This window comes from Erinaceus europaeus, chromosome 16 (assembly GCF_950295315.1).
Source record: "Erinaceus europaeus chromosome 16, mEriEur2.1, whole genome shotgun sequence".
Taxonomy (NCBI): Eukaryota; Metazoa; Chordata; class Mammalia; order Eulipotyphla; family Erinaceidae; genus Erinaceus; species Erinaceus europaeus.
This window is the reverse complement of record NC_080177.1, coordinates 71427048-71440416: the sequence shown is the minus strand read 5'-3', so window position 1 is coordinate 71440416 and position 13369 is coordinate 71427048. Positions and strand designations below refer to the sequence as shown.

Here is a 13369-nt window from a genome sequence, read left to right as displayed (position 1 = left end):
GAGGCGGGGTCTGTGCGAGCGTTGCCGTCGCTCGGAACTGGGGGGGAGGGGCTCCTGGGGAGAGCAATAGAGACGAGATCTGAGCTAGAGAGGCCAAGATCGGTAGGTTGAGCTGAGGCTAGAGAGGCAGGAGGTAAGTGAAGTCGGGGCGAACCCGGAATCCGGAGGCAACGGGGCCATGACTTACGCTTATCTCTTCAAGTACATCATCATTGGGGACACAGGTAACCCTGAGCGACTGTCTTCAAGCTTGGGGCGGAGATCGGAAGCGCTTATATGGGGCCTCAAGGGGCGGGGTTGCTCTTGGGGGCCTGGGGGAGGGAGAGAAGAGCGGGCGGGGGCGGGGCATGGCGGGCGGGGCGGGGCATGGCGGGCGGGGGCGGGGCATGGCGGGCGGGGCGGGGCATGGCGGGCGGGGGCGGGGCTCGAAGGCGCTGGGCTCCCCCGCGGGGTGGGCGGGCCGCTGACAGCTGCAGCCCAGCCTTGTCTTCCAGGTGTGGGGAAGTCATGTCTCCTCCTGCAGTTTACAGACAAGCGCTTCCAGCCTGTCCACGACCTCACGATTGGTAAGTGCATCTACCCGTTACAAATAATAATAATTTATTAAAAAAACCCTAGATCCGTGGGAAGTTGAGCAGTCTTCATGGTTTAAAGGGAAAAGTTAACCTGTCGCTACTTTCAAACGAATCCGAAGTCCTGTTACAGGAAAAGTGGTTAAGCAGGTGCTGACACGTGGAGAGTCGTGGGAAGTTCATTAACTGAGAAGTAACCTGGGGGCTGCAAATTTTCTTGGGGAAATACGGGAATACACCCCCCTGACAAGAAGTTAGTATCTGAGCATTACCTCAATACAGAGTGATACTGAAGTTTTAAAGTAAAAGGATAATGTACTGTTTAAAAAAGAAAGAAAGAAAGAAAGAAAGAAAGGAGTATTGGGAGATAGGTGTGAGGTATGGGTTAATAGCAAAAGGATTTTTTCCCGCTTCCAAATAGCATTTATAAAATGTGTGTGGAGAATCCCACAAAAAGTAAAACTACTTATTAGAGAAAAAAAAAATCTCCCTGCTTGGTGGTTAGTTAGAGCAAACTTTGCATCTGTTGTTGAGAGTAATCAACAGGTAAATTTTAAAAATGATTTTACTCATTTATTAACTAGAGAGAGAGGAGTAGGAGAAAGAGAAGCAGAGCATCACTCTAGCACATACACTGCCAAGGACTGAACTTCAAACCTCTCATACTTACGAGTCCAATGCTTTACCCACTGTGCCACCTCCTGGACTGCCAACAGCTGAATTTGTGTGTCTGTAGAAGAGAAAGAAGAAAATTGAAGAGTCATTCTAGACTTAAGGCAGATGGAAAATAAAAAAGGTAGATGAAACTAACAACTTTTTTTTTAAGATTTTATTTATTTATTAATGAAAAAGATAGGAGAGAGAAAGAACCAGACATCACTCTGGCACATGTACTGCCGGGGATTGAACTCAGGACCTCATGTTTGAGAGTCCAGTGCTTTAGCCACTGCACCACCTGTCGTACCACACAACTTTCTTTTTTTTACTAGATTTTTTTTTTTAACCAGAGCACTATTCAGCTCTGGCTTATGGTGGTGCTCTGACATGACAGAGATAAAGTGACTTTTGGAGAACTGAAAGTAACTTAATATAGTGATGGGAACATGGAAGACTGGTGGATAGAGCAACAAGAAATAAAGCTAAAAAAAAAAGGTTCCCGGAAGATGGCGGACTGAGAAGCCGCTAGCTGCGTGAGCTCCAATCACATCTTCTGGAAACAGTTCCAGATGCCACCAGGATGCTGGCCGGGCTTCCCTGGATTGAAGACCCCACCAATGTGTCCTGGAGCTCAGCTTCCCCAGAGACCCACCCTACTAGGGAAAGAGAGAGGCAGACTGGGAGTATGGACCGACCAGTCAACGCCCATGTTCAGCGGGGAAGCAATTACAGAAGCCAGACCTTCCACCTTCTGCAACCCTCAATGACCCTGGGTCCATGCTCCCAGAGGGCTAGAGAATGGGAAAGCTATCATGGGAGGGGGTGGGTTATGGAGATTGGGTGGTGGGAATTGTGTGGAGTTGTACCCCTCCTACCTTATGTTTTTGTTCATTAATCCTTTCTTAAATAAAAAATTAAGTAAAAAAAAAAAAGCCAGAGCTGCTGCCTGGAGCTTTTCACATCCTCGGCATCCCCTCTCCAACCTCCTGTGCCATGCCGTCAGAGAAGACCTTCAATCATCATCACACTTCTGAACAAAGAGTAGATGTTCAACTTAGCCCACAGCAGCACACCACCATTAATTCTCCGTGATGATAGAAAAATACAAGGGTGAGAAGTACTCTCTGCCCTGGACATAACCAAATTGCTTGTACCTGATCATATCAACATGAGTGAACTGGTCACGATAATTAGGAGGCACTTGCAGGTCAATGCCAATCAAGCCTTACTTCTGTTAGTCAGTGGACACAGCCTGGTGAGTGTGCCAGTTTCTGAAGTTTATGAAAGGGAGCAGCATGAAGGTGGATTCTGGGATATGATATATGCCCCTCAGGAAACATTTGGGAAATTGTCAGTGTGAGCCTAGAAAAATACATCTATGCTGCAATTTAAAAAAAAAAAAATCTTTATTTATTAGATAGAGACAGCCAGAAATGGAGAGGGAAGGCTGTGACAGTGAGGGAGAGAGAGAGACACCTGCAGCCCTGTTTCACCACTGGTGAAGCTTTCCCCCTACAGGTGAGGACTGGGGGCTCGAACCTGGGTCCTTGCACACTGTAGCATCTGCACTCAACCAGGCACACCACCACCCAGCCCCTATGTTGCATTTTTTTTTTAAAGCATTTACTAAGAGGGAAAAAAAAAAATTGAAGGATGTCGTCAGCTGAGATCGATTAGTTCATCTAACATTAGAACATCAAAACAGAATTGTTCCTGCTTAGGAGTTTAGGAAGTTATTTTGTCTTTTAAGCAAGAACACTGAGCTTTATTAACATATATTAAGCTTTCGAAAACTATATTTTTTAACTTAAGCTTCTTGTTTTCAAATTTACAAATTGAAAAATAATATACTTTGCATTCTAAGTTGTCAGGGAAAAAAACAAAAAACAAAAAAGAAAGCTAGAGAATCAGTTAGGTAAGCAGGTTTTCTAGGACCTAAAGGTAGTGGGAGCAAATGATAAGTTTTAAAGTAAAGGAATAAAAATGTAGATAAACAGAACAGTTAGAGTCTATGTGCACAACGTGAGTCTTTGAGTGTACAACTAGTGGAAGTTGCATTAAAGAAGATAGTCTTACTTTTTTTAAAATTTCTTTATTGGGGAATTAATGTTTTACATTCAACAGTAAATACAATAGTTTGTACATGCATAACATTCCCCAGTTTCCCATTTAACAATACAACCCCCACTATGTCATTTATCATCCTTCATGGCATAGTCTTACTTTTTAATTCCAGGTTTAAAGATTTTCATGTATTTTTAAAGATTATCTGTTTTACTTATTTTGAGAGAGCTAACCAGAGAATCAGTCTGATTGCTTGTGATGCTGGGACTTGAACTTGGGACCTCATGCTTAAGAGTCCTGTGCTATATCCATTGTGCCACATCCAGAACTGTAAGATTTCTTTTTTGTTCAATTATATTTATTTATTCAAATATTATTGGATATAGGCAGAAATTGAGGTGGGGGCAGATAGAGGAGAGAGACAGAGAGACACCTGCAGCTCTGTTTCACCACTTGTGAAGCTTCCCCCCTGTAGGTGGGAACCAGGGGCTTGAACCTGGGTCCTTGTGCACTGTAATGTGTGCGCTTAACTGGGTGCACCACCACCTGGCTCCCAAGATGTCTTTATTTTAGTGTGAGAGAGCCAGAGCACCACTTGCACTTTGGATGTCACTTGCAAGTCCTGTGCTCTGTCACTGAGCAAGCTTTCTTTCCCATTGTACTTGCATTTCTTTTGAGATTTTTGTTTCACAGGGTGGGAAAAGTAGACAGCTCTTTTTTCAGTGACTATCACTGCTGGTGTGTGTGTGTGTGTGAGAGAGAGAGAGAGGGAGAGGGAGAGGGAGAGAGAGAGAAAGAAAGAAGGAAAGAGGTGATCACTGGAGTGTCTCTGCTTCAGTTAAGCTTTTTCAAATATATATAGAGAGACACCATAGTGCTAAAGCTTCCCTTAGTGCTAGGGGTTAGGCTCGAAGCTGGGTTGTGCCCATGGCAAAGCATGTGTACTGTCCAAGTGAGCTCCTGTCACTACTCTGGATACTGCAGTTTAGAATAGTAAGATGTATTTTTTGTAGTTTTCTTATTGACTGTAGCAGCATCAGATTGAGAGCGAGCTTCTGGATATATTAAGCATGGGGTTTCTGAACAAGTGGATATCAGCCCTTTAGCAGAAGTTAGACGAGTACTTTCTTACTTAGAGATAAAAATTCCTCATGTTGTGGGTCAAGAACTGTATAAAAATAGAAAGTGCTGGGAGTCGGGCTGTAGCGCAGCGGGTTAAGCGCAGGTGGCGCAAAGCACAAGGACCCGGCATAAGGATCCCGGTTCGAACCCCGGCTCCCCACCTGCAGGGGAGTCGCTTCACAGGTGGTGAAGCAGGTCTGCAGGTGTCTATCTTTCTCTCCCCCTCTCTGTCTTCCCCTCCTCTCTCCGTTTCTCTCTGTCCTATCCAACAACGACAACAACAATAATAACTACAACAATAAAACAACAAGGGCAACAAAAGGGAATAAATAAATAAAATATTAAAAAAAAATAGAAAGTGCTGGGCATGTAGCTGAGTGGTAACGCACATGCCTCCCATATATGAGGCTCTGGGTTCAATTCCTGACAGCCCTCCCTTCCAAAAGTGGGACAGGTTGATCTATGACAAAGTATTTTTAATATTAGTGGCCATTGATTTATAAGTTTTGTCCTGACATTACCTGGGAAAAAGATGAATGCTAGATAAGCCAGAAACTATATTGTGACTGTTAGTTATACTCCTGGGGGTGGGTATTTTCTGATGAACTCTAGGGGAAAAAAAAATGGAGATCTGAAATGTGTCTTTCTTGAGAACCTACTTTTTAATACTCTTGTGTCAATGAAAATAAGGCTCAGAATTCAAGAAAAAATATAGTTTCAACTCAAGAACTAGAAAACAATGGAAAAACCTTTTAAGTTACACATTTAAATGTATATGTAATTCAAGCATTCACTGACATTGCTAAACATTTGTTTACCTTTTGATATGACTCCTTAGTTATTTTTCTTCTCATACATGCTTTTTTTTGGCTTGTGTTCCTGAGTTCATGATCATCTAGAACACAGTGTTTCGTTTCAATTTTTTTTGTTTTAAATGTAATGCCAGGTGTCAAATCCAGGGCCTCACTCATTTGCTCGATAGCTGAGCCACCCTAGCCCAGTTTGGCAAACATCTTCGTGAGCGAAAGGGACTGAATCAGTACTCTGACACCTGCGGTGCTCCATTTCTCTCTGTCCCGGCTGCTCTCATTCAGTGTCAGCAGTTGGACCTGGAGCTCAAACACAAAATGCTTGATGGTTGATGGCTCTGCCTTAGGAACCAAACTCCCTGACTCTGTGCTTTTTAATTCTAGAAGGAAAATGAAGTGTCGGGGCATATAGAATTGGAGTAAGGTGGCAGCAGTAACAGTGAGTGCAGACCGAGGATGAATCATTAGCACCTGAGGAAAAGTATGAACTTCTCACTCGCATGGCTGTTCTTTATGAGAATCACATTCTTTCTCTTGATCTTCACTGACAGGTGTGGAGTTTGGGGCCCGTATGGTCAACATTGATGGAAAACAAATCAAACTGCAAGTCTGGGATACGGTGAGAGAGGAGAAAACCATTTCATCCCTGATCATAATCCAGATATAACTAGTAGAAGCTAATCTACAGGAAAATGGCTTGTAAGGCTTGGGGCTGATGCTGGAGATGAGAGTAGGGGAGGGAAATCAGGTATACTATCTGTTAGTTACAAATTCTGAATGCACCTGGTTGAGTGCACATGTTACAAAGGTTCAAGCCCCCGCACCCCACTTGCAGGAGAAAAGCTTCACAAGTGGTGAAGCAGTGCTGCAGGTGTCCCGCTGTCTCTCCCTACCCCTTCTTTCCTCTTGAATTCTGGCTGACTCTACCCAATAAATCAGTTAATATAATCAAAATAATTAAAAATAAATTTGAAATGCCCCTTTTAAAATTTAATTATTTATTATGTGTGTGTGTGTGAGAGAGAGAGAGAGTGTGTGTGTGTTTGAGAGAGAGAGAGAGACAGCTTGACATGAGACAGAGAAAGGGAGAGAAACCAGAAACCAGAGCACTACTCCACTACATATAGTGCCAGGGATTGAACACAGAACCTCAGGCACTCAAGTCTAGTGCTCTACCGGCTGAGCCCTTTTTCCTGCTCATATTTGTTTTGTTCTAATTGTTTCCTGCAATATATGAGCTTGTTCTAATAAAAATAAGAGCCAGCAATATTCATACGTGTCTGACAGTCTCAGAGGGCGCCAGCCACCACAGAGGTTTGGCATTAAAGCGCCCACGTTACTAATTCACGAACACTGCTAATGTGGCTCTGGTATCTAGTTTTGAGTCCATTTGTTTTCTAATCTAGCCAGTACTTTTTCTACTACAATTCTACTTTATGACTATTGAAAAAGAGGGGCCAGGTGGTGGCACACCTGGTTCAGTGCACACCACAAGTGGAGGAGCAGGGCTGCAGGTGTCTCTCTGTCTCTTTTCCTGTCTACCTCCCCCTCCCCTCTCACTGTCTCTCTGTCTCTGTCTAATAAAAAATAATAAAAATATACCGTTCATTATTTTAAAAAAGAGAAGGAAAAGCAAACAGTGTAAGTAGGTAAATTGAAAGGTTAATCTCTTCTTTACACATGAATATCTCTTCTCTATGTCTTAGGACTACTACTAATTATTTAGTGTTTATACTTTCAGATTGTTTATTTGCATCTAGATAGATAAATATAAATATATGTAAGTATGTAGTTTTGATATTGTGTTTATTGTTTCATGTATAGAGTTATATCAAAGTAAAGCAAGCTATAGCAACTTGTTTTTATATTATTGTTATTGTTGTTATTGCTGTTGTTGTTGATATTATTATTATTATTATTATTATTATTATTATTATTATTATTATACCACAACACTGCTCAGCTCTGGCACATGGTGGTGCCCGGAATTGAACCTGGGAACTCAGAGCCTCAGGCATGAAAGCTGTTTGCTGTTACCTCAAACCATAACTCGGGCTTTAACAAATATAGATGTTTCTTATTCCTTGTAACCATTGCTCAGAATGAAATGTCTAAATGTCATGGTCTATACCATGAACAACATATTTAACCATCCTCCTTTTGATGGAAATTTTGGTTGTTTCCAGTTTTTTTACCATTGCAGAATTTTACTGAATTTTCTCATTTACTGCATCTTTATGCGCTATTGAGAATTTTAAAAATTATGTATTTATTGATGAGAGAACAAGCAAACAAGAGGACCAGAACATCACTCTGGCACATGTGGTGCTGGGGATGGAACTCGGCACTCTATGCCTATGAGTCCAGTGTTTTATCCACCAAGCCTCCTCGAAGGCTGCTCTTTGAGAATTGTTCTGACATATCTGCCTAGCAGAGCTCGGTCATAGTTATACATACTAGTGCTGCCAAAGTTCACTTCAGTTTAGTGTAATTTTGTTTCCTTGAGATTGTTTTCTTGTACATTGTCTCATTTGGCTTGTACCTTTCTTCATAGAAAAATACCTTAGCCTTTAGTCTAAATTAATGGGAACTAGCAAACACTTCCTAATACTCACATGAAGTTTCTTCCTTCTTATGTTTACTTCTCACTATTTGATTTTGTTTCCTCTCAGAACTAAGAAGTGAAACTTAAATATATATATATAGGTGGGGGTGGGTACCAGGTCACTGTATAGCTCTGACAAAAGTTAGTGCTGAAGATTGAACATTTGACTTCTGTGACCTCGGAAATACAACTTTTGTGCCCAATCTAAGCTATCTCCTCAGCACAAAAGTGAAGCTCTTCGATCTAGAAACAGCACACAGTAGTTTTTTTTAAAGGATTCATTCATGAAAGAGGATGCGGAGGAGAGATAAAGAGAACCACAGCATCTCTCTGGCACATGTAATGCCAAGGACCAAGCTTGAGACGTCACACTTGAGAATCCAGTGCTTAGACTACTCTGCCACCTCCGGGGCCACAGCACGTAATGTCATACTTCCATCTTGCTTCTTAGCTGTTTCATATATACACTTTTTAAAAACTGGACAAGAATATTTTAGGTTGATGCAGATCAGATCAAATTAAGTAGCTCACTTAAAAAAAAATTATCTTGGATAGAGAACAGAAGTTGAAAGGGGAGAAGGAGATAAGGAGAGAGAGAAAGACCCCTATAGTCCTCCTTGTGTCTCTCTTTCCCTTTTCTTTTCTCTTCATATTTTCTCTCTCTAGTTCTTTCTTCCCTTTCTTCCTTTATCAGAGCACTGATCAGCTCTGGCTTATGGTGGTGTGGAGGATTGAACATGGGACCTTGGAGCCTCAGGCCTGAGAGACCCTTTGCATAACCATTATGATGTCTACCCCTGCCCTTGCCTTATTTCTTGTAAAGCTTCCTCCCCTGCAGGTGGAGTTTAGGGGCTTGAACCAGGATCCTTGTACATTGCAACATATGTACTCTTATCACATGCTCCACTCTCTGGACCCTCAAATGATTCACAATTTAAAGTTGACTCACTCACAGACTTTGATTCATGAATTTGAGTGAGATAAAGTTGAGTGACTTGGTTTTCAAAAGCATTTTTTTAAAAAAAATTTTATTCATAAAGTGGAAACACTAACAGGACCATAGGATAAGAGGGGTACAATTCCACACAGTTCCCACCACCAGAACTCTGTATCCCATCCCCTCCCCTGATAGCTTTCCTATTCTTTAACCCTCTGGTAGTATGGACCCAGGGTCATTATGGGGTGCAGAAGGTGGAAGGTCTGGCTTCTGTAATTGCTTCCCCACTGAACATGGGCATTGACAGGTCAATCCATACTCCCAGCCTGTCTCTCTCTTTCTCTAGTGGGGCAGGGCTCTAGGGAAGTGGGGCTCCAGGACACATTGGTGGAGTTGTCTGCCCAGGGAAGTCTGCTTGGTATCATGGTAGCGTCTCTCAAAAGCATTTTATTATTTTTAATTTTTTATTTATTTAGTTATTCCCTTTTGTTGCCCTTGTTGTTTTATTGTTATAATTAGTATTGTTGTTATTGATGTCATTGTTATTGGATAGGACAGAGAGAAATGGAGAGGGGGGGAAGACGGGGAGAAAAAGATAGACACCTGCAGACCTGCTTCACCACTTGTGAAGCGACTCCCCTGCAGGTGGGGAGCTGGGGGCTCTAACTGTGAACTGCCCTCTCAGTTTCTCTGTCTCTATCCAATAAATGATAATGATGATAATAATAATAATAATCCATTCAACTCATAGGCATAGAGTACTGAGTTCTATCCCCAGCACCATATGTGCCAGAGTGATGCTCTGGATCTCTTGTTTACTTGTTCTCTCATCAATAAATAAATATTGTTTAAGTCATTAAGTAAAATCTTGGAGAGATAAGATCTATTTTAAATTTTAGGGCATTATTAATATCACCAACAAAATTCTTTAGAATTATTTTGAATTCTGATATCCTCTCAAGTATACAGTTACTGATAAATATGTATGCTTCATGTAGAAAGAGGTTCTTGGCTGTTGCTGGAAAAGCAAGCTCTGAATTAGTGTGCTAGAACTCTTCTCAGTTTCAAATTGGGTTTACATTATAATATATTATGGTTAAGAGAACAAACTTTTGTGGTAGCAGTACTACTAATATCCTAAGTTTATATTGTGGAGTCAGCATTTACAGACCTTAATGACACATTACTGACCTACTCATTTGAGTCTCATTTCCTCCATTTGTTTATTAGAAGTATCTTCACTCTTTACTGTTTTTATACTCTGAAAAACTTTATTTTCCATGCCACACCTTAGTCTTCCTACCATTTAAATTCCAGCTTATGAACCTATATAGTGATATGACGATAAATGATTCAAAAAATGTAAGGACTTCCCTAACAGGCTAGGATAGATTCAGTACCCAGGGTATTCATGTCCCCCATATGTATGTATGTATGTAGAGTGAGAGAGAATACAAGAGACAGAGAGAGATAGTAAGAGACCGTCGTAAAACAGAAATTACCAAGTGAGCTAGCTTTCCAGTTCAGTATTTAAATTAATCTTTTGCCTCTTGTGAGGAAAACAAACAAAACCCCGCTATCCCATCAAGAAAGAAAAAGTATCAGCTGGAGGTTCAGCAGGTAGAATACAAGACTTGCATGGGGAGAGCCCTTTGCTAAATCCCCAGCACCACATATGCTAGAGTAGGACTCTGTCCAGGCTCCTTGTCTTTCATTTTCTATTTATTTATTTATCTACTTACTGAATAGAGACAGAAACTGAGATGGAAGGGGGAGGTAAAGAGGGAGAGACACCTGTAGGCCTGCTTTATTGCTCATGAGCCTACCCCCCCCCCCCCCCCCGCAAGGGCACTGGAAGATTGAACCTGAACCCTTGTGGATGGTAACGTGTGCAACCAATTGAATGCACCACTCTCAGCCACCTCCTTGTCTTTTACTAATAAAATAAGTATCTAAGGGAGTTAGGTGGTAGCACAGCAGGTTAAGCCCACGTGGCCCAAAGTGCAAGGGCCGGCCTAAGGATCCCTGTTCTATCCCCCGGCTCTCCACCTTCAGGGGAGTTGCTTCACAGGTGGTGAAGCAGGTCTGCAGGTGTCTATCTTTCTCTCTCCCTCTCTGTCTTCCCCTCCTCTCTCCATTTCTGTCTGTCCTATCCAACAACAATAACAACAACTACAACAAGTGCAACAACAAGGGTAACAAAACAGGGAAAATGGCCTCCAGGAGCAGTGGATTCATAGTGCAGGCACCAAGCCCTAGTGATAATCCCGGAGGCACAAAAAAAAAAAAAAGAAAAGAAAAGAAAAAGAAAAAAAAGTATCTTAAAAAAAAAAAGGGAAAAGGAAAAAAAAAACATGGTAATCACTAATCACTAGTAAACTGTTAAGTTATAAGTAAAATTTTATGTTTTTTCAGACTTCTTATATCATTTACTTATGGGCTGGGTGGTGACATACTTGGTTGAGTGTACACATTAGTTTGCACAAGGAGGTAGGTCCAAGCTGCCAATCCTCAACTTTAGGGGGAAACTTCATGAGTGGAATAGTGCTGCATATATCTCCCTTACCTCTCTTCCTCTTGTCCTCTCCGTTACCTCTCAATTTCTATATCTCTATCCAAAATAAATAAGTAAAAATAAAACGAAATGAAAGGCTCTTATGCTCAAGTTTCCAAAGTTCCAGATTAAATCCCTGGCATTGCTGTAGGCCAGAACTGTATAGTGCTAGTAAAATAAAAATATTGGGAGTCAGGTGGTAGAGCAGTGGGTTAAGTGCACATGGCACAAAGTGCAAGGACCGGCGTAAGAATCCTGGTTCGAGCCCCCGGCTCCCCACCTGCAGGGGAGCCACTTCACAAGTGGTGAAGCAGGTCTGCAGGTGTCTATCTTTCTCTCCCCCTCTCTGTCTTCCCCTCCTCTCTCCATTTCTCTCTGTCCTATCCAACAAAGAGGACATCAATAACAACAATAATAATAACTATAAAAATTTTTAAAAAGGGCAACAGAAGGGAATAAATAAATACTTTAAAAAAATCTCAACAACAACAGGGCTAGCTAGATAGCAGAATGCTTATGCAAAAAAGTCTCTCATACCTCAACTATCAAAGGTCCCAGGTTAAATCTCCAGCATCACCATAAACCAGAGTAGAGCAGAGCTCTGGTAAAAAAAAAAAAAAAAAATGTGTGGGTGAAGTAAATCCAAACACCACTCTGGCATCCATGGTGCCACAGATGATCTCGGGCCACTTCACACATACAAGTCCTGCATTCTACTTGTTGAGACATACTCCCAGTTACAAATTTAGTACCTTGTCTCAGTTTGGATTGAGACTAGACTAGGGATTTTTTTTACTTTTTTTATATTTATTTTATTTATTCCCTTTTGTTGCCCTTGTTGTTTTATTGTTGTCGTTATTGTTGTTATTGATGTCGTCGTTGTTGGATAGGACAGAGAGAAATGGAGAGAGGAGGGGAAGACAGAGAGGAGGAGAGAAAGACAGACACTTGCAGACCTGCTTCACCACCTATGAAGCGACTCCCCTGCAGGTGGGGAGCTGGGGGCTTGAACCAGGATCCTTATGTTGGTCCTTGTGCTTTGCGCCACCTGCGCTTAACCCGCTGCGCTACCGCCCGACTCCCTACTTTTTTTCTTTTTTTTAAGGAAAATTCTGTCCTGAATTATCCCTGTTCCTTTCTCCTATTACTCATGACAATATCCCAGCAAGGGATATCTTGGTAGTTCTTCTACTGTGAGTGAAATAATCAGTTAGCATATGCCCGGTTGAAATGTCTTAAATCTAATTTTATGCACTAATCAAATAGAATAAAATCTCCACTAGACAGAATATTGAAATTCTAAGGTCATGCTCTCCAAATAAAGGAGTAGGAACAGAGAGAAAAGGAATGTGATCTACTTAGGATTGAAAATACAGTGTAATCTGTGTTTCTTATTCTATTTCCTGTCATTCTCTTCAGGGAGGTAGTGGGAAAATCTATGGGAATGTCTGTGCCACGCTGACTGAGATCCTGGCACTTAGTAACTAAGAGTTAGACATGCTAACCATTCAGCAGATTGACCCTTCCAAAATATCATTTGCATTCATTGAAAAATGTTATTTCCCATCAAACTTTTTCTCCTGAGCAGTCGTGTTCTTAATAAATTCTCTGTTCTTAAGTGAATTTAACCCGTTGTGTTAGTTATAGTGGCATGTAATCAAGCCAATTCTCTGGCAATAACACGGTTTTGTTGGGATCTTTTTGTTGCCATGTTGGTGGGAAAGGCAGGGCAAGAGTCCTTCCGTTCCATCACCCGTTCCTACTACAGGGGAGCTGCCGGAGCGCTGCTGGTGTATGACATCACAAGGTGAGTCACAGCAGATGGGTGGGAGGGAAACTCTCCCCTATACTTTTCATATTTATTGATTTATTCCTTATTGGGGGTGGATAATGGTTATGGTAGACAGTAAAATACAGTAGTTGCTTACATGTGTAACATTTCTCAGTTTTCCGCATAACACCTTAATCCCCCACCTAAATCCTCCTTTTCCATCATGTTCCAGGGCATGAACACCTCCCCCTCTTCCCACCCTCCTCGATCCAGAGCCT

General features: G+C 41.7%; 1 protein-coding gene and 1 pseudogene across 2 annotated transcripts in view; both read left to right on the top strand.

Moving 5' to 3' along the window:
• The first annotated feature begins 47 nt into the window (after positions 1 to 47).
• Positions 48 to 13369, top strand: part of RAB2B (RAB2B, member RAS oncogene family) — a 25754-nt gene continuing 12432 nt past the window's right edge. For both annotated transcript variants that reach the window (XR_001601823.2, XM_007537008.3), the window contains exons 1-4: positions 48 to 224; positions 495 to 566; positions 5776 to 5843; positions 13045 to 13127. Coding sequence is in view for 1 of the 2 variants with exons in the window: in XM_007537008.3 (XP_007537070.1) it covers positions 179 to 224; positions 495 to 566; positions 5776 to 5843; positions 13045 to 13127 (269 nt within the window). In the remaining variant the exon portion in view is untranslated. The remainder of the gene's footprint in view (positions 225 to 494; positions 567 to 5775; positions 5844 to 13044; positions 13128 to 13369) is intronic.
• On the top strand, positions 2011 to 5157 carry LOC132533490 (microtubule-associated proteins 1A/1B light chain 3B-like; annotated as a pseudogene).